At 35.8% G+C, this 22,262-nt stretch overlaps 1 protein-coding gene across 3 annotated transcripts in view; it reads right to left on the reverse strand.

Annotated features, from left to right (window-relative positions):
• The window catches only part of CAMK4 (calcium/calmodulin dependent protein kinase IV), a 230,092-nt gene that overhangs the window by 108,731 nt on the left and 99,099 nt on the right, over positions 1–22,262 (reverse strand). For all 3 annotated transcript variants that reach the window (XM_032845009.1, XM_032845026.1, XM_032845017.1), the window contains one exon: positions 4,347–4,425. In XM_032845009.1, the coding sequence (XP_032700900.1) occupies positions 4,347–4,425 (79 nt within the window). The remainder of the gene's footprint in view (positions 1–4,346; positions 4,426–22,262) is intronic.

A 22,262-nucleotide genomic window follows, 5' to 3' on the forward strand; every position in this document is an offset into this window, starting at 1 on the left:
ATATTGAAGTATGTTTTAACCTAAATTTTTGGCTATGAGAATTTTCATATATACTGAGATATTGAAATACCAGCATGGATGCTAGTATATTGTCTTATATTCAATAATTGTTGATTTTTGCTATATTTTCTTTCTCTCCCCATATGTACACACACTACTCACACACTTTTTTGTTGCTTAAGTATTTGAAAGTAAGTTGCAGACATTATTACTTGGGTTAATATGTATTTTGATGTATACTAATTCTATGAAATATAGTTATGTATATATAAAGTATATGGTATTATATCCATATATAAAATATGTCAGTTAAAATATTTTTATTATAATTGCACATTAATTTCCCATAAAGACATTTTTATTAGTCAAAATACCCAATTGTCTAAACATGACAATTTGTGTTTGTTATAAGCATTAACTCTGTCCTGTACCTGATGCCAAAGAGATATGGATTTCTCCATAAGAGCTAGTGCTTTAGTCTATCTTCCGGAGGATAAATGAGAGTCAGTGTCTATCACCCAGACATGTAAGTGCCTAACGGATTCTCAGTGATGAATTAGGAGTAAGTCTCTTATTGCCAATGTAAACTAAGTCCTTCTCCAAATATTAAGCTATAGAAAGCTACATCATATTGCCACAAAATAAAATTTGGGCAAACTGCCTTTAAAAAGTATTTAAACAGATCCTCGAAAGAGGATTATTGTTATCAAATAATTGTAAAAGAGATGGGAAATCTTTCTTGGACTTAAAAGTGTTCATATGTGAATTTAATCACCTATAAACTGGATTGAGTTTTCTTAGGTTTATTAACTTTCTTGAATATGACAGAAGTTTCACTTATCTTCAGATAACAGATTGAATATGTATTTTGAAATTCATCTCGGAAGTCTTTTCTTATAGATAGTATTATAGGCAGAATTTTATCCCCCAAAAAAGATTATATTGAAGTCCTAACCAGCAGTACTTCCAAAAGTGACCTGGTTTGGAAATTGAGTTGTTGTGGATATAAGTTCATTTAAGATGAGGTCATAGTAGAGTAGGGTCTGCCCCTAATCCAACAGGAATGGTGTCATTCTAAGAGGAAAATTTGGGCACAGACAATGTACAGAGGGAAGAGGAGATGCAGACACAAAGGGAGAAAGTGGCCACATGACAACAGAGGCAGAGATTAGAGTGACACATCTGCAAGGCAAGTTTCTGTCACCAGGAGCAGGAGAGAGGAATGGAACAAGTTCTCCCTGAGCACTCTTAGAAAGTATCGACCCTGCCAAAACCTTGATTTCAGACTTCTGGCCTCAGAACTCTAAGAGAATAAATTTCCATTGTTTTAAGCTTCCCAGTTTGTGGTAGTTTATTACAGCAGATTCAGGAAATTCTCACAGTTAGCTGATAATAGATAGATAGACAATCTTTCGGACCTTTTAGGTTTAGGTCTAGTCATAAAATGAAGACTAGAGGAATTATCCAGTGAAGTAATATAGTGGTCCCAAAGTTATTAGTTGAACCACAAAAAACTGCCATTTTTGTAGGTAAAAAAATGATTTAAGAGAGGCAGTTTTATGTGGCTCTATCTAATAAATAGATTATTAAATAATTCCATTTCTATAATCGCCTCTTTCCTGAAAGAGCAGATCTTTAACTGAATTCACTAGGAAAATGGTTTGTTTTCTTTGCATTGCTTTTCTTCTGTCAAGCGATTCCTAGGCTTCATTCATTTCATTTAGAGAAGGAAGTTCTGTCCTCATTACCTATAAGAAAGGAAGCGCTGGAGGCAATTGCTTTTTGAGGTTTTGCCTCCTATTCTCTCATTTACACATCTCTGTGCATGGTTTACTCTAGGAGACAATGCTGGAGATTCCATCCAATTCATGTTCAAAGCTTGGGTTTCTCCAGGAGATTTTCTCTCATTCCATTTGGCACAGCAGTGACTGTGTTTGACAACATCTGCCTTAAAGCACCGCTCCACAGCTCCATCTGACACTTGGTTCCCATCCACATTTTCTTCCTGCCTGTCTTCTGAGGAAGATGTTTCCACAACAGAGGTGGAGAAGAGAAGACAGCAAGGGCAAACCAGAGCTTTACTTTCCCAGTGAATAACTCACGAACTCACAAAATGTCTTCTCCTGTCTCTTATTCTAATTCAACCAAAGATTTTTGACATAAACCAATATTTTCTCAACGAGCTCTTTGTCCTTTGGGATTCTGAGCATTCAAACGTCATTTCTGAGTGTTTCTTCTCCTACACATTCGTACAGCTAATCCCTTTCAAAGTTTCCTCAACTATGAAAACAAAACAACAACTCACAAATTTTACTGACAATTTTTTTAACCAGCAAGAAAGAATATAATCAAGTCCGAAAACATCTATGTGACCACTGCTAAAACATGCTTACTTATCTTCATAAAAAGTAGATATTTACTTACAAGTTCCACTTCATAAAATTGTAATAATCCTTAGTTCAAATAAATGTTATGACTCTAAGAAATTGATTTAAGAGAAAATTCCAAATCTTATCAATCAAAAGATTCCTCTACATTCTGGAGTACTTCAATCATTGCCTACACCAAATAGGAAATCCCTTTGGGTTTATAGTAGCAACTACCATTTAAATTATTATTCTTCACTTAAACTGTCTTTTTAGTTTGCTCTGGCTTTAAATTCTAACAGATTGTTTCAAAATGTCATTCTACTTCTACTCAATTGAAAACACCCTGCCATTATTCTCTTCATTGTATGAGATTCTAAAATTTCTAAAATTTCCCTGGGCCAGACAATACATAAACAATTGGTGATATTAGAAAAAAAAATCCTTCAGCCTAAAAGAGGTATCATTTGATTTCAAGATTTATGATATTTCTCTCTTCAGCATACTTTACAGCTGGGTTTTCAGAAGTATATATATTTCACATATGTGTTCACATAGAATTTGAGAAAGGAAGAATGTGCTACAAAGGAATATGTTATGTTTTTGTGGTTTTATAAAGGGAAACTCTTTCAAGACAGAGAATAGCCATGCACTGCATTGACAAACACTCTCTAGGATACAGGGACTACCATGAATGCTGGTGTCAGATGCTGCCACTTCTATCGTGAACTCTCATCTGCTGTACCTCATTGGAGATGAGCCAGAGTAACTTTGTCCCCTTGGCTCACCTATGAGCATATGGCAAAAAGAAGTAATATGAAAATCCAATCCTTCCTTCTTATTCAAATAGAGACTTCTTAAATGAGCAGGCTCAGTCCTAGAAACAACAGTATTTGTCTATTTGCACTTAACTGAAGCAAATCCAACATCTGAAAATCAAGTTAGAAGCTGATGACTCCTTTCACAAATACATCTATTTGTGTTTCATTTAGGTATTTTTTTAAATAGCAAGCATGTCTACTATACTAAACTGTGATTAGAGATTATATATCTGTACACATTATAAGGACCTATTTTATATTTTTATATTTTAGCCAGAGGCTTCCATTGAAGTTAAACAAAAATCTTGTTTAACTCTTAAACTGTCCCTGCTCCCCTTCCCCCAGGGGACTTACTTAAAAACAAGTCCGGGAAACCAACTCCAGGTAACAAAGCCCAGATACGAGGGTGGGTCAGGCCAGGTGGAGACATCCGATCCGTCGGGGGTTGCATACTGTCTCCCTAGCTACCAAGGTGTATGGGCCCCCTGCCCTTTGGTAGCCTTTTTGGCACCAATCCTAATCAAGGTGTAACAGGCTGGTTCAAAGGTCTACTAGGGTAAATTGTAATTCAACTGGTCACCTAGCATCACTGTGGAGTTTCCCGTGTGTGATACAATCTCATTGGTCACCTGTGCATGACCAAGCCCGACCGCATGGTCTTTGCCCTTAAAAGCTAGACTGTGAAACAGAGAAGGGTCGCCCTGTCTTGTAAGAGGTGTGTCCCCGAACGTTCGGTTTGATTCTTGACACTTGGCGCGAAATAAAGCTTTGCTTAACCTTCGCTTTTATCAGTCTCGCTCCTTTAATCACGGACCCATTATTGGGGCATAACACACATATATGGACATGTGTACACATATATGTACATATGTACATTACTAGTATACAAAGTATACCAGGTCTACCTGCCAGTTCTAAAGGTTTCTCCTTGCCACACTTCTCCCCACAACCACATCCAGTCTGAGATCCAGTCGCTTTCAAAGAGTCATGGAATTTCCACTAGAAAACAACTCATTTGGCTGCACTTTCATGCTCAAGATTCAAGTGAGTTAGCTGTACACAGCAGTTCTCTGGCCTCTTTATCCTGTGAATCAGGGCTCCTGGCTTCTCCAGGTCACAGATCCCTTAGAGATGCTGTTATATAATGAAATAAACTTACTGTTTTCTTTAACACTTTGAGAGCATAAGGCTTCTGGGTCCCCTTCTGTTTGCATCTGTACACAATGGATGTAGCACCCCTTGAGGGGGGAAAAAGACAAAAAGAAAATGTTATGCTCTGGACATAAAATCAAGGGGAAAGCTTGAAAATAAATCTATCTTGCAGTTACCCTCATAACTAACAAGTGTTTATAAGTTCTACTACAGGACCAGCCCAACTGTATTTTTTTTTTTCACAACTGAATATGGTTTGCTCAGAAAAAATCTAGGTTTTCCAGTCTGTTCTTTTCCTTCTGGCCCATCCCTATACAAGTGACATGCCCAGGGCTGCTGCATTCAGTAGGCTCCGGAATAACCTGGGTCCTCAGGTGAACATCACTTTTGGATGACATCCTCCAAATTTCAGAGTCCCTGGGCTTTCATAAAGGTATGAAATTACAATTTCAAATTAGCCATACAGCTTCAGGGAGAGAGTTTAAGTTCAGCACTGGGCTGTACGGGTCAGGACAGTGAGCAAACTTGCCAAAGGAAGGGGGACCCTGTGAATTTACACCAATTCATTTGGTGCCCTGGCATTCTCCCAGTGTTAACATTAGCCCCACAGAGATTCTGGCTCTTTCATCTTGGTGAAAACTGCTACCATTTATTTATATATGCCCTAACAAAAATAATTACATGCGGGGCGCCTGGGGGGGCTCACTGGGTTAAGTCTCTGCCTTCGGCTCAGGTCATGATCCCAGGGTCCTGGGATCGAGCCCTGCATCAGGCTCTCTGCTCAGCAGGAAGCCTGCTTCCCCCTCTCCTCTGCCTGCCTCTCTGCCTACTTGTGATCTCTGTCTGTCAAATAAATAAATAAAATCTTTAAAATAAATAATTATGTGAGATATCCAGGGGAAAATATTACAGAAATGGTTAAGAATATATAGACGAAAAGTAGATCTTTCTGTTTAAAAAACTCAAATAAGTACAGACTGTTTACCTGTAAAGGAGATGGCAAGAAGGGACTCAGTAACTGTCTTCATACATGTGTGAGCTTACTAAAAGGAGAACACTGAAAAGCAGACAGTGTGGTCCTGATGTTCTCTCTCCTCACACAATAGCAGGGCAATGAAATAGAGGCAAAAGAAGCCCACAGACCAAGCAGGCTTAAGTTACAACCTCAAAAAGGGAACTTTAGATGAATCTTAAAATAAGATCAGTTGAAGTAAATCTGTCACACTTTGAAAACGAGGCCAAAGGAACTCTTATGACATATTCAATCCTGTGGTTCTAAAATTCTAAGTAAGCTTAAAAGAAGTCTAAAAAATCAAGCATATTCCTAGTTGCCCATTCACAATCCATTTTTAACAAAGTCAGGAGAAGGCAGAAATTGGTGGTGTATGTGCTGGTAGAGAAGAAAAATTTCAATACGTTTTTTAAAACTTTGGTAAGACATAACATATACACAAAGAAATATATGGTTTTAGAAATGGAATAAATGGAGATAAACACAAAATCCAACTTTATTTTTAGTTGTTCAAAAGATAACTATCTAAAGCAAAACTATTGACAATGCATTATCTTTAGAGAATAATCAAAAATGAAATGTGAGGGAGGAAGAAACAAAAGAAAAGACTAAAAAATAAAACAGCTAAAACTATGGTGAATTTTAATCAAATCACATTAGTAATTACATTAAATATAAACCTTATAAACACATTAGTTAAAAATAGAGATAATCAGATTGGATTGAAAAACTAAGATCAAACTTGCTGTGTACATAAACCCATTTAAATATAAAGGCAAAAACAGGTTAAAAATAAAATTCTAGAAAAGAGATACTATGCAAATACTAAAGAAAAGGAAACAGAAATAGATCTATCAAGATCATGCCAACCAGACTTCAGGATAGGTATAAAGATGGACATTACTTAATTATGAAGGGGTCACTTTCCCAGAATGACATAGCAGATGTAAATTTGTATGTGCTTAACAACAGCACTTCAAAGTACATGAACCCAAACTGATAGAACTGATAGGAGAAAAAGACAAATCCACAAATACAACTGGAGACTTCAATACACCCTCGCAGCAACTGAGAGAACAAGTAGACAAATTGTTACCAAGGATAGAAGACATGAACATTATTAACTAAGCTAACCTAATTTACATTAAGAGAAAACTACAAAAAAAAAAAAAAAAGAAAAATATCAGGAAATACATTTTCTTCAAAGGTAAAAGATCCACATCCAGACAATATAGAGCTACAGTAATCAAGAGAGTGGTGTTGGAGAAAGAACAAACATGAAAAAGAATGGAATGAAAAAAAGAATGCAGAAATAGTCTGAAACATATAGAGTCTGTTGGCAAAAAGGCAATTCAGTGGAAGAAAGGACAGTCTTTCCAACTATAAATAGTGCTGGAACAACTGGATACCCATATGCAAAAAACAAACAAATTTATAATACAAAACAAAACAAAAACCTTTATCCAAACTTACACTGTACCAAAAAATTCTCAAAATGAATCAGATATAAATATAAAACCTAGAATTCTAAAACTTGACCAAAAAAAAAAAAAAAAAGGAAGAAAATTTTGTGACCTTCAATTAGGTCATGATTTCTACATACAAAACCAAAAGCACAATGAATCAAAGAACAAACAAATAAACTGGATTTAATCTAAATTAAGAATGTCTATTCTTTGAAAGCCATGACAAGGAGAACATTTTTACAAATCACATATCTCATAAAACATTTATATCTAAAATTACAAAGAAACTCAAAACCCAATAATAAAAAATAACAGATTTAAAAAATGAACCAAAGAGCTGAACATGTTTCACCAAAGAAAATATATCGATGGCAAAAAGCACAGAGAAAGATGCTCGACGTCATTTGTCATCAGGGAAATGAAACTAAAACTACCATGATACACAACTCCATACTTAGTGGAACGCCTTAAAGAAAAGAGAGAAAAAGAGAGAGAATATCATGAGCTTGCGAGGATTCAGAGCAACACTAACACACTTTGGGAGGGAATGCAAAATGTTACAACCACTTTGGAAAACAGTTTGGCAGTTTCTTATAAAATTATTTGCCCAAGTTAGATGAGAGCTATGTTCACGACCCAGCCATTGCACTACTAGGTATTTACCCCAAAGATACAGACATAGTGAAAAGAAGGGGCACTACAGATGTAGTGACAAGAATGATCATAGCAGCAATGTCCACAACAGCCAAACTGTGGAAGGAGCCGAGATGCCCTTCAACAGATGAATGTTATAAAGAAGATGTGGTCCATAAACACAATGAAATATTACTCAGCCATGGGAAGGAATGAATACCCACCATTTGCATCGACATGGATGGAACTGGAGGGGATTATGCTAAGTGAAATAAGTCAAGCAGAAAAAGACAATTTTCACGTGGTTTCACTCACATGTGAAACATAAGGAATACCGTGAAGGACCACAGCAGAAGGGAGGGAAAACTGAATGGGAAGAAGTCAGAGAGGGAGACAAATCATGAGAGACTCTGGATTCTGGCAACCAAACTGAGGGTTCCAGAAGGGAGGAGGGTAGGAGGATGGGGTAACCAGGTAATGGGTATTAAAGAGGGCATGTGTTGTGATGAGCACTGGGTGTTCTATGCAACTAATGAATTGTTGAACACTACGTCAAAAACTAATGAGTACTATAGGCTGGCTAATTTAACATAATAAAAAAAAGAGAAAGCTGTGTTCATTCACAAATTTGAAAACAAATCTTTACAGCAGTTGCTTAGTAATCATCAAACATTGCAAACAACTCCAACATTCCTCAACTGAGAAATGGATTACTAATCTGTGACACATCCCTATAGGGGAATACTACCCAGAAATAAAAAGGAATGAACTAGGGTACACACAACAACTTGGATGGTTCTCTAATATCCTAAGTGAAAGAAGCCAGGTTCAAAAGACTGTGTTACTCCATTTATAGAACATTATTTCAAAGACAAGACTATAAGGACAGAAAATAGATCAGTGCTCAGGGATGAAGGAGAGACTGAATACAAATGAGTATGGGAGAATTTTTTGGCATAATGAAACGTGTACATTTTGCTTGTGGTGTGTTTACACAACTATATACATTTGTTAAAATAGGTAGAAATGTATAATAAAATTTGCTGTATGTAATTATACTGTGATAAAAATACAGTGAAAAACCCTTCCAAGAAAACCCTATCATTCAAAAGGAAGATTTAAAAATATTACCAAAAGATAGCCTATAACATTCAACTTAGTCTATTTTTATTTAATGGTAACTGATGACATTTGGAAAAAAAAAGAAAAGAAGTACAAGGGAAAGTGATTTGCAAACACTGAAGAAAATTAAAGATCTAATTTCCATTTTTGTAACAATTGAAAAATTAATATACTCAAAAATTAATATAAAAAATAGATTAAATATCCTCTATTCCTTAATTTATCACGTTAAATTACCTATCAATAATTTCAGTTTATACATCACTGTCTTAGCAAAAGCCTTCCAGAAATTTTTAACAAAATACATTCTTGGGGTGGCTGAGTGGCTCAGTGTGTCTGCCTTTGGCTCAGGTCATGATCCCAGAATCCTGGGATCAAGTCCTACAAAGTGCTCTCTGCTCAGCAGGGAGGCTGCTTCTCCTCTCCCTCTCCCTGCTGCTCTGCTTACTTGTGCTCTCTCTCTTTCTCTTTCTCCATCAAATAAATAAATAAAATCTTTTAAAAAAACAACAAAATACATTCTTAACTGATCAATCTCAGGATAACCTTATGCTATAAATAACTCACAACTAAAAAAAGTTTTTTGTATTTTTGTATATGAGGAATCCATTAAGAGAGTCCAATTTAATATGTTAAGTAATGGACTTGTTAATATGAACAGATCATTTAATGTTTTCCACTTTATTGAGTTAATACAGGTAAATTTATTTATTTATAATTATATTTATTTATTTACCTGTATAAATTTATTTAAATTTATACAGGTAAAACTGTATAAATTTAAGCTGTACAATGTAATGATTTGATATATGTACATATTACAAAATAATTACTATAATAAGATTAGTTAACGCATCCATCACCTCACATAGTTACAATTTTAAGAATGACTTTTTAGAATGAATTTTAAGATTAAGTTAAAAGAATAGAAGAGCCAAAACAAATTTATGTGAAAATAACATTTCAGTAATTTCTCTAAAATATAACCCATGTTCTTTGTTGAAATTAAATGATAAGCTTAAAGAAACCATGTTTCAGTATGTTTATGTAAGAATAAAAACTATTTTACATGTTAACAGTAAATTTTTTAATACACAAAGAACATTGGTAATAATACTGAATCCACATTTCAAAATAGATTATAGACAGAATCACCATAAAATTTCCTGAGATATAAAGAAAGCAAGGAGATTATAGTAGAGGATATTATATTCATGGAGTTACTCAACTGGAAAAAAGAAAGCTTCACTTACATCTATTCATTTACAATATATTCTTTAATTAAAAAGGCCAAGAAATAAAGAAACTATTCTAGTTAGGAGTTTTTCTATGATTTTGTTAAGAAAGAAAATCAATATTCTTCTGGAGTCTGAGCTTGAATTCTACTTTCATACTGGTTTTCTTTAACAGAATTTTTTTTTAAGACTTTATTTATTTATTTGACAGACGGAGATTACAAGTAGGCAAGAGAGGCAGGCAGGGAGAGAGAGGAGGAAGCAGGCTCTCAGCGGAGCCGAGAGTCCGATGTGGGGCTCGATTCCAGGACCCTGGGATCATGACCTGAGCCGAAGGCAGAGGCTTTAACCCACTGAGCCACCCAGGCGCCCCGTTTTAACAGAATTTTTTAAAAAGATTATTTACCTATTTCTTTATTTAGTATTTTTTGAGAGAGAATGCCTGAGCATGAGTGGGGGTAGAGGGGAAAAGGAGAAGGAAAGAATCTCCAGCAGACTCCCCACTGATCGCAGAGCCCCACTCGGGCTTGATCTCATGATCCTGAGATCATGATCTCTGCTGAAATCAGAAGTCAAAGGTTTAATCGACTGAGCCACCAGCCACCCCTAAAGATTGTATTTTTAAGTAATCTGCATACCCAACATGGGGCTCAAAGTCACAACCTTGAAAATCAAGAGTTGCACCCTCCACCAACTGAGCCAATCAGAAGCCCCTTTAACAGATTATTTTGGAAAAAAATATTTTTCAGGTCTAGCCTCGTCTAATATGGTTGGTTATTAAGGAAAAAAAAGTTAAAGGCAAAATGTTAAAAAGGTTGTTACACTGCAGACAAAGATGAGAAAGTAGTCAAACGTATTTATAGACTAACTTATATATAACTTATGAGCTCGTGTTCGTAAAATCATGTACATTATATGTACATGATAATCATAATCCTACGTATATGCTATTATACAAACACAATATATATTATTATTATGTATCATACTCACACACATTACTGCCCCTGTAAAGCTGTTGATAAGCACTTGATATTGGTATCCAGTTGTGTCAAACTTACGGATGTGGGGAAAAGCTCCAGATATAATATTTATATATTTGTCTGAGAACACTTCGAGTATAGAGTCCATTGCTACTACATTTAGGAGCACTTAGTAAAAAAAAAAGGGGGGGGCTTTTTATCCTATAATTAATCTTTACATATTCCTTATGTCTAACACTTAAGGAATAATCAACTGGATTCACACTAATGTTTTAGGGAATTAGGATGAAAGCGCATAATGTTAAGATAATTTAGAATCAAGGGCATTCTCCCAGTAAGAGGCTAACAATCACTGATTGGTTTTCTGGGGGAGGATTTAGTGGAATATTTGTGATTTGGGGGTTGAAGCAATAGAGCTTGGCTTCACTTGCCATCAAACCTACAACTTGCTCTTTAGAAATACAAGAAAACTTCAGATATAGAATCTCTTAAAACATAGAAGTCTGGAGGGACTGTTGACCACTCTGCTGCTTGGCTCCAGATGTGTAACTATAATGATATGTTTCATAGCCATGGAAAATTGTCTCTGCTAAGTGTATTAAGCTTCATCAAGTTATGAAAGTGTTTTGGTTTTTTTTGTGTGTTTTTTTTTTTTTTTGTTAATTGGAAGGGTCTTGAAATGGAACCAAAGAATCTTTTTTTTTTTTTAATATTTTATTCATTTATTTGACAGACAGATCACAAGTAGGCAGAAAGGCAGGCAGAGAGAGGAGGAAGCAGTCTCCCCACCGAGCAGAGAGCCGGATGCGGGGCTCAATTCCAGAACCCTGAGATCATGACCTGAGCCGAAGACAGAGGCTTTAACCCACTGAGCCACCCAGGCGCCCCCAGAAACAAGAATCTTATCTTTCTCTAACATTGAAGGAGCTTGGTTAAAGAATAGAGTTACGTCAAAATATTAATCATTTTCAAACATTTCAATGCAATTATTTCTTGTTTTGTTTTTTTTTTGTTTTTTTGCACCCAATTTTTAGAACTTTTTTATTTTCAATATGTGTATGTGCTTGCAGGAAAGATCCTCCTAATGCTCATTACGGTAAGGTTTAAGAACAAGGCTGTGATTTATAAGAACTGTCAATCATATGCTGAAAACATAATGTGCACAACTCTATATGTCATTGTATTTCTTCTACATGATTGACTTGCTATTATTTAACAAGCCTATTCTTTTCATTGTTGTTGTTTTTTTTTTAGATTAGACGAATTGTTAAGGAAGATTGGTTATAACCTCAAAATTGGTTCTTCTTGGTGGGTGAAAGAGTCATATTCAGGAACAGGAGCCTGAAAAAAATCAAAGTCTCTAAATGTTTAATGTCAGCACACATCTTGCCCCATTCCAGTGACAGTTTTTCATTGTTTCATTCTCCCTTCCTGCCAGCTGCAACTCCTCAGTGCTCTTCAAGACTTAAGTGTTTCAAGATGTTCTTTGGTGACCAAAGACCAAAATCAAATCTGAACCTTAAACCAACAAAGAACAGGAAAAACTGCTGAAATGATTTAATTACTGATTTGGCATTTTCAATCTACATCTTGAAGGATGGCTAACCTTTAGAATTTAGAAAGTTGTTATTAGACCTGGAGGTTTTCCAAGTCAGTTAAATTTTACAGTCCTAAAATAAATCTCAAAAATTTCATGTCAAGGGGTGACAGTAAACCTCAGATTTCAAGAGGTGCTCAAGGCCCAAGGTTTTAATAAGGTTGGGTTCAGAATTTCAGTCTATCCATAACTATGCTCTCCCTTCCCTGTTCGTTGAATCCTGCAGAGAGCAAGGGCAAACACACCACCTCAGCCATCAAGGTCATAACCCAGCTTAATACGTGGGGCCTTATATGGACTCAAAACTCTTCCTGACGGATTCTCACTTGTTTGGCCCTGATTTCCGCTTGCTCTATACCCACTCTTCCATGTCTAATTCCTGACTGATACACTTCCTTCTTCAAGATCTACACTGGCAAGTGCTTAACTCTTCGAACCATGAACGATTACACTCTCTACATGGGGAGCCTCCAGTTTCTCACGGCCCTGCTACCTTAGTTAACAATTTCTTTCAGTTGCCTGACAGCACCTAGCTGTGACTTCATTCCTAGTCCCTGCATTTTTGCAATGACTGGCTTAAATATGACTCCTTTAGTTTCAAAAATTTAACAAAGCCCCTGCCCAAAAAGAAAGTAAAAGCTTAAGTGGCTTTGGAATTCAAATTCAAGTTCAAAGCAAACAAAAACCAGCTTCAAATTATCACATTGCCTTATATATTTGTTCTCAATCAAAAAGTAATGTAACGGGGCACCTGGGTGGCTCAGTGGGTTAAAGCCTCTGCCTTCGGCTCAGGTCATGATCTCAGGGTTCTGGAATCGAGCCCCACATCGAGCTCTCTGCTCGCTGGGGAACCTGCTTCCTCCTCTCTCACCTGCCTCTCTGCCTACTTGTGATCTCTGTCTGTCCAAAAAAAAAAAAAAAGTAATGTAATAATAAATACCGTGGACATAAAAGGTCCTAACACTCTCATCAGTCCTTCCCTTTGTTTGGTTTAAAATATTTACTGCCATATGTTAGCCATTAGAATCAATTAATTACATGCCTTATGAAGACTATTTTTCTTTTCTCTGAGTTTCCAGTCAGCCATTTCATGCTACCATACATTCTGAAGACAGATTTGGTTCTTTGTTTTTTCACCTTTCTCCTCCATTCCCAGACCCATTCCCTTCTATTTCACATCATCTACTGTAATATATCTACTATAATATATTTATATGTATCCATCTAATCCAACTGTCAAACCTTCACTGAAGCTTAATAAGTACTATCGTTTCTATGTACTATTGGTCATATGTATTTTCTCCAATATATCGAAATATAATTGACATAACATTGTGTAATTTTAAGCTGTACAACATGTTGATCTGATACACTTACATATTGTGAAATGATTACTACACTAGGGTTAGTTTAACACTTCCATCACCTGACATAATTGCCATTTCTTTTCTGTGGAGAGAATACTTAAGATTTACTCTCTTTGCAACTTTCAAGCATATAATATTGTTAAATATAATCACCATGCAATACATTAGGTCCTCAGAATTCACTCATCTTATAACTGGAAGGTTGTACCTCTGGCCAATATCTTCCCATTTCCCCCATACCACAGCCTCCGACAACCACCCTTCTGCTTTCTGTTCTAGCAGTTTAGTTTTTTTAGATTCTACTTCTCAATGATATATACAGCATGTATCTTTCTCTGCCTGATTTATTTCACTTCACGTAATGTCCACAAGGTCCATCAATGTTGTTGCAACTGGCAGGATGTCCCTCTTTTTCATATCTAATAAATAAGTAAATAAATAAATAAACATCTTTATCCATTCATCTGTCGATGGACACTTAGCTTATTTCCGTATCTTGGGGACTGTGAATAATGCTGCAGTGAAGAATGGAGTGCAGATTATCTCTTCAAGATCCTACTTTTGTTTCCTTTGTGTATATACCTAGAAGTGGGATTGCTGGACCATATGGTAATTCTATTTTTAACTTTCCAAGGAACCTCATACTGTTTTCACAGTTGCTACACCAATTTAAATTCCCACCAACAGTGCGTGAGGGTTCCCTTTCCTCCGCATCCTTGCCAACACTTATCTTTTACCTTCCTGATGATAGCAATTCTAATAGGTGTGAAGTGATGTCACATCAAGGTTTTGATTTGCATTTCCTAGATGATTAGTGATGTTGAGCATTTTTTCATGTACTGGTCAGCCATCTCGATGTCTTCTTTGGAAAAATGTCTACTTGATTCCTTTGTGCATTTTTAAATTAGATTCTTTGTTTTCTGTCTTTTAATTTGAGTAGTTCATTTATAATAAATATTCTTAACGATATGATTGGGTTTAAGTCATCCATATTGTTATTTGTTTCATTTGTTCTTTGTTATTTTTTTCTCTACTTTTCCTCCATCTTTTGGATTTAGTATTTTAGTATTTCCAGTATTAAATTTTATATTTCTTTTGGTCTTTAGGGTATACTTCATTGTTTTTTTAATGGTTGCTCTCAGGATTCCAGTATATAATCCTTAACTTATCATAGTCTGCTCATAAGTCTGCTTAATTACTATAAAATATAAAAATCTCAACACAATAGCTCCATTTACCACCTTCCCTTCCTTCTCTATCCTTTGGGCTACTGTTGTGATACATGCTATTTCTACAATGATTTTATTTGCTTCAAATGTTTAGCTGTTTTAAAAGATATTAAAGAGAAGAATGAAAACGAGTCTTTTACATTGCCCACATTCTCCTATTTCCAATGTTTTTCATTTCTTCCTATAAATCTGAATTTCCATCTGGCATTATTTTCCTTCAGTCAAGGAACTTTCTTTAGCATTACTTGTGGCTTGTGTGTGCTGATAATAGATTTGCACAGCGTTTGCTAATTTTAAAGTGTCTTTATTTTACTGTCATTTTGAGAGATTTTTTTCACCAGATGTAGAATTCTGGCTGGCAGGTTTGGTTTTGTTTTCTTTGAAGACTTTAAGTGTTCCACTATTTTTTTTTTTAAACCTTATTTATTTTGAGGGAGAGGGAGAGAGAGTGCATAAGAGTCAGATGCTTAACCAACTGAGACATGCAGGTGCCACATGCTCCACTATCTTCTAACTTCCATTTTTTTCTGATGAGGTATTAGCCATGCTTTATACCATTATTCTCTGTATATACTGTCATCTTTGGTTGCTTTAAAGATTTTATCTTTACCTTTGTTTTCTGGCTTTTGGCTATGTGCCTAGGTTTTGTTTTCATTTATTATGCTTGCTGCTCAATAAGCTTCCTGAATCTGCAATGTTCTTTACAAAATTTGGAAAATGTTCACCTATTGTTTCTCTAAGCTTTTTTCTGTCCAATTCTTTCTCTCCATATTGCATGTATAGTAGCCTTCTTGATATTATCCCACAAATTACCTCTGTAATTCTATTCTTTTTTACCAATTGTTTTTCTATTCTTCAAATTGGATCATTTTGATTGATCTGTCCTCAAGTTCACGGATCCTTTCTTCTGTGGCCTCTAATCCAGTCTTAAGCCTATGAATTTTTAATTTGATATAATGTACTTTTCAATTCCAAAATTTCCATTTGCCTTTTTTTAAATAGTTTCCATTTCTGTGATGAGATGTTCTGTATGTTTACTCTTCACGCACCTATTTCATTTCATGTTCCTGAATGTTTGTACCATAGCTGTTTTATACTTCTCATCTGCTTATTTCAACATCTGGCCATCTCCAAAAATCTGTGTTATTAACTGCTTTTCTCTCTCCTCAATTACAGATCCATATTCCTTCTTCTTTAAATGTCTAGTTTTATGTTTTTGTTTTTATTCTAGTGTGATATGCATTTTTAAATGATACACACTAGGGAGTTTAGATTATATTATCTTCTTTTTTTAAAAGATATATTTATTTTTTTGAGTTAGAGAAAGAGAGCACATGAATGGGGCCAGGGGCAGAGGGAGAGGGAAAGAGAGAATCTCAAGCAGACTCTGTGCCAAGCATGGAGCCCAACGTGGGGCTCTATCTCATAACCCCAAGATCATGATCTGAGCAAAATCAAGAGTCAGATGCTTAACCAACTGAACCACTCGGATAACCCTATATTATCTTCTTTTTTAAGAAGAGCTGCCTTTTGCAATGATAGGCAGTTGAACTGTGGACAAATCTTTTTGATCCTGTCCAGTTTGGTTTTATTTGTTGTTAGAGCAAATCTATTTGATTTTTGTTCTTGGTCCAATGTCATGGTCCTTGCTCTAAGGGTGTGGCCTATACTCCCAAGGTATCATCTTGTTGAGATTTCAAGCAAATATTTGGGGTGCTCAGTGACTCTCTCCACCTTGGCTTGGCCATAGATACAATGTCTTCTAACAGTACATGCCTATCTTTCCTTTGATAGCTCTGTTGCTCCTACTTACTCTCAGTAAACCTCACCATATATTATCCCCAGTTAGAGAACCATGGTGAATGTGGTACTCACCTTGTGTTTCCCTTCTCTCAGGAACCAAAGTCCTATATGGCTCATTGTTTAGTGCCTAAAAACAATTGTGCCATGCATTATGTCCAGGTAATTTATGGAAGTGTACGTGTAGTTCCTCTTACTCCATCACTGCCAGAGCAGAACTCCTCCCTTACAGTCTTAATTTTTAATTTATTCATCAAGTTTGAATTAGACATTACTGTTTCAAAAAAGAAAAACAATATATTCATTCTTTATGCATTTATTAATAGTACATTTCAAATGCTGGCAAATCTTGTGAATGAAGGAGATTAGTGAATGGTAAATCTATACAAGCAGAGTTAAGAAATTCCCTTTGGCATTCCAGGAAGCTTTCAAACATCAGTAGCTTCTGTTATCATTTCTGAAGAAGAAAGGAATTTTGAGGCATGAGAAATAATTTTATTATGTCAAAACACTGTGGCCAAGATTTTTTCCTGTTGAATAAATGATCAAACAAAAATACTTCTGGACAAAATAACCCATTTTAGAACACAGGCCTTTAGACTGCTCCAAAGGATTCATGTGGCTGGGAGCTGTACCAGATGGTAGCTACAGACGAGGAAGAGATTTCATCTCTCCCAGCTGTGACTTAGTCTTGTCACTGGCATTTTAGCAACATCTACCATTTAACATTATGAAACTATAAGGGTTAGAAATCAACACAATCACTCCTTCCACAAGCAGCTTAGCCGGGGCAAGACTAGGAGCTTATCTGACACATAGATGTTTGACCTGCATCGGGTTTTAAAAAACGTTGAATGTCTTGCCAACATTTCATTTAAAAAAAAAAAATCAGATTTCTAGCTTCTTTTGAATCTGGCAACAGTAATTTTTAAATTGTGTCTAGTAGTAGTTGATATGCCCTAAGTAGCAAATGATTTTTAGAGAGGAATTGTAGTCTCCTTAACAGCTTTATGCATTTACATTACTGCCCAGATCCTGTGGCATACACATTTACCTCCCCTGACCTAATGAACATTCAGGAAATAGGAAGAGCTGGTAACCAAAGCAAATGAATGTTTAAAGGCTCCTTTCCAGATATGTAGGTGGGATTATTAATTCCTAGAATGTATTCTATTTCTCTGCTTTAAAATTCAGCTTAGTAGTTTAAAGTCCATGACTATTATTCCATTTCATTGTATCAAAGACACCATCGATTTTAAGAGGCATCATTATGCAATGCTCACTAAAAATAAAAAGAAAAGAAAAGAAAAAGAAAAGCTGCTTTTGCTAAATTATGACAACCCATGGATTGAAGAATGCATCTTGATGGCAGAGGTGTTGAAATGTGGAAAACTGTGCACTTTAATATCAATCAAAAATGGCAATATCATATATGAACAGCACACACATAAACAGAATGCTTTCTAGTTTACAAATCGATTTCAGTCTCTTCATGATTTCCATCCTCACTGCCATTGTCTCTTAAATAGGCTCTAGACCTCTAGTCTCATTCCCTTCAGTCCTCCTCCAGTCTACTAACAGGACAATCTCTCTAGAATAGAAATCTGCCTATCTGTCCTCTACGCTCACTATCCCTGTGACAGTGAGAAGAACCCGGTTTTCTCAGTATGTCATGTGACACTGTTTGGCATCTTGTCCTTCTCTTTTCTGTTCTTACCTGCTCTTGCCCTCCCTTTCATATTTAGCAAAACCAAATTCACTAAGTCTTTGTTTCAGTCACCTCCTCCAATTTTCTGGCTAACCAGAAATTCTTCAATTCAGCACAATCATCACCTCTTGTGGGATGACTTCCATAGCACATACACAACATCTTTTCTTTCCATTCTGGAGTCATTTGAAGCTAGTGTGGTCCACTTCTCTACCTAATATTTGCCTTGTGGTTTATTTGCATGCATGCCTGTCTAGACCAGAGCTTGCCAATGGCCATCTCGTAAGTGGTTTCCACCCTTCACAGATACACTTTGCCTACAAAATGTTTAGACCATTTTTGTAATTAGATGTCCACCTTAAAAAATACAGATATTTCACATTTTAAAGAAAAAAAGCCTAGATACAAGGGACTAACCACAACCAGCTGAAGCTGGCAGAGACTGCCCCATTGAGATTAGACATGCTTTCTACAGTGCGTCAGGAAACCAACCAGTCCCCCTGCTTTTTATTCCTATTTATTCCTTCTTGCTGATATTAGAATTTATAAAGAGGGAAGGCTGACGTTTCCTCAATTCTGAGTTCTTGTGTCTTTTTGGCAGAATTTCCTATATCCTGTGGGAAGAGGTTTTTTTGTGGTTTTTATTTTTTTTGTTTCAATGTCTCTTCTGTAACTTTCCTGCATTTTGCTTTTGGGGCAAAAGCAAAGGAGACAAACTTAAACCAGCTAGAAATTTCAAAATAAATTCCTGTATGTTTTTGATCCTCAAAACAAAACAAAACAAAACAAAAAACATATCAGTATCCAATTACAAAATGACTCAATTTGTAGTGTGGAAGTAAATATCTTCACTTTTTGTTCTGGTCTTTGTTCTCATTCAGCCTTCCAGAGAACATTTAAATAGCTTTGGAATAGGTTAGAATATTACCATTCCTATTCCTGAAAATATAATGTTAATTAAAATTATAGATTCCTTACTTCTAGTGATTTATCAATGCCGGTAAAGCACTGAGACACTACAGCCTCTGAACCATTTTTTCTTTCAATAATAAGACCATAATGTAACCTAAGAAAACTATTTTCTTTTTCTATTTCAAAACAAGTAATTTAAAGAAATAATAGAATTCTCTGGCTGAACCTGACACTATCTGTGGCTGCAGAGGAACCTTCGCTGTGCATCTTCAGGCTTTTATCTCATTATCCATTTAAAGCTAAGGGTGTACAGAGCTGGAGGAAGATGAATCACTTATCTTCTATCAGAGGCTCAGAGTTAAAAGAAAGAGCCACCTTGGTGTGCTAATCTTCAAAGAAAAAGTGAAGGAAAAGAAGGTTACAACTGAGGGCATGTTTTCAAATGTCAGAACGGGCCTCCTGGGCAAATGTCTGGGGGATGAGACTAAATGGCTGCGAACCCCAAACTGGGACAGTACAGTACAGCATCGTGTACTGAAACCACAGAAAAGAAACTGAGCAGAGGGCAGAGGTCTTATCTTCTCTAGGGGACTGGCGACATCTCCTGCCCTGTTCTGTGGAGTGGGAATGGCCAAAGGAGGTGGGGGGAGGGGAGTTGAGGGGAGGAATTAGAGTAATAGGCCACATGCCAGGGCACTGATGTGATTAGGAATGATTGGAAATCCCTTAGGGGAATGTCAATTTCCTCTTTATTATCAGTAATGTTTGCTTAGGGTCATGAAATAATTTGAGTTGGCCTAAATGCAATCTTTAATGGCTAAAATGTAGTGGTCTATTCTGCTTCCTGCATTAATTAGAAATGGCATCTTATTATTGCCTAATGAGCCAAACGAAATGATAAGCTCCTTTGTGCCCTCTTTAACTTTAATCCTAGGCTGCTGAGCTGCTTCCTGAGGAAAGCAGTAAAGCATGTGTAACTTACACTGACAAAAATGATCTTGGCTATGGCATTACAGCCTCTTGCAACCATTCAGCTCTCAGTCAAAATTATTTACCAAATGAAGCTGCCTCTGGCTGCATAATGGGGCAAAACAGGATAAGCCTTTTCAATAAAACGTGCTAGTATTTATCTAAACATCACCAAACAGAAATCATTTTTTCTAGAAACATTTATTTAGCTCCTCCTGTTCATCTTGGGGGCAGGGAGGATTAGTGAGTTTAAGATTTAGTGGAAAAGAGACAAGGATAAGATAATAATGAGTTCCTTCATATGTAAAATACGGAGATCATGATCAACAACTAAGGTTGTCGTGAGGATTAATTAAGTATTTTATGTTAAAGACCCTAGCACAGTGTCAAGCATACAAATGGAGCTAAATGGATTTGAATTTCCTCCTGTTTCTGATTTGGAATCCCAAATGAAGACTACCCTAGTCAGGTAGACACTGACTCATTAACAAAGCAGAGTCCCTGTTCTGTTCACCACCTACAATATTAATATTTCAAATTAATCTGAACAAATCAATAGTCATGAAATTGAATAAGGCAAATAGTATATAAAATAAAAGTAACTCACTATTTCTCTCCTTAATCAATTGAAAAGCTAATGCTGGCAAAATTGCTAATCATCTGGCAAATAGTGACTTTCCCCTTTGACTACTAATTCTGAGAAAGAATTAAAAATTTTTGATTAACAGTTTTCTTTTTAAAGAACTCTGGCCAAAAGATCATCCAAATGTATATTCATCTCAGATGAGGTGTAGAAGAATGTCCCAGTTGATCTGGCAATAAACAAGATAACACAATATTTATCAGGATATGAAGTGTCTGGAAAGAAAAAGCCGTATGGAGCTACATATGTTATCTATTTTTCCAATCATTCTGCTATTGCACTCTGTTATCATTGATAAAATACTTTTTTGATATCAAATCCATCTATTTTGGAAATGACATTTCTTCATCTAGATTGATATTATCACTTCATCAAAATGTTAAGATTGAAAAAGCTCTCTCAAGTTGTTTGTAGTTGTTGCTGGTTCATTTTAAATACAAATTCTCCCATATTGGTAAATGTCAACTTTCCCCATTTATATATTGCTCATTATGAAGATGGAAATAGTGATTTCAACATATTGATTTTAACAAGAACTTATTTGATTATCTTAATGGTTTTCAACCAAGAAAATAAATAAAACATGACTACATTACAGTACATCACTTATTGATAAGAACGAATTAATTCATTAGCTTCTGTATATTTTTAACAATCAACTTTTAAAAAGTGTTCAAAATACAAAAGTATTCTGAAAAGATGATGGAACACATTTGTTCCTCTTCTGAGTTACAGGCACTATATCAAACTTATTGGCCAATTATAAAGCAATTTTTGGAATGTAAAACATGTATTATGGGGCACATGAGCAATACTTTACATTCACCAGAAGAATATAAAGCAATTTACACTCCTGTATTACAGCCTTGTGAAGAAGAGCAATACTTTATATTCAGTAATGGGCTTCACTGTTATAAAATTGGGTTATGATACACTATTTATATATCATATAAATGGATTTGTAGATTCATAATTGCAAAAAAGTGTTAGAACTGTATTAAAATGGCTTTCTATTGTATGGATTTTGATGTGCTATTGGTCAAATCTTATCTGGATTTGGACAATGATGGCAAAGGTAAGCCTTCATGAGTAGTTTCAAGAGCATCAAAAGGTATCGCTGAGTCTTATTCAAAATTACACAATCTGGGGGCACCTGAGTGGCTCAGTTGGTTAAGCATCTGACTCTTGATTTCAGCTCAGGTCATGATCTCAGGGTCCTGGGATCAAGGCCCACATTGGCTCCAGGC

Source organism: Lontra canadensis, unplaced genomic scaffold (assembly GCF_010015895.1).
Source record: "Lontra canadensis isolate GAN:19392208 unplaced genomic scaffold, GSC_riverotter_1.0 scaffold4, whole genome shotgun sequence".
NCBI lineage: Eukaryota > Metazoa > Chordata > Mammalia > Carnivora > Mustelidae > Lontra > Lontra canadensis.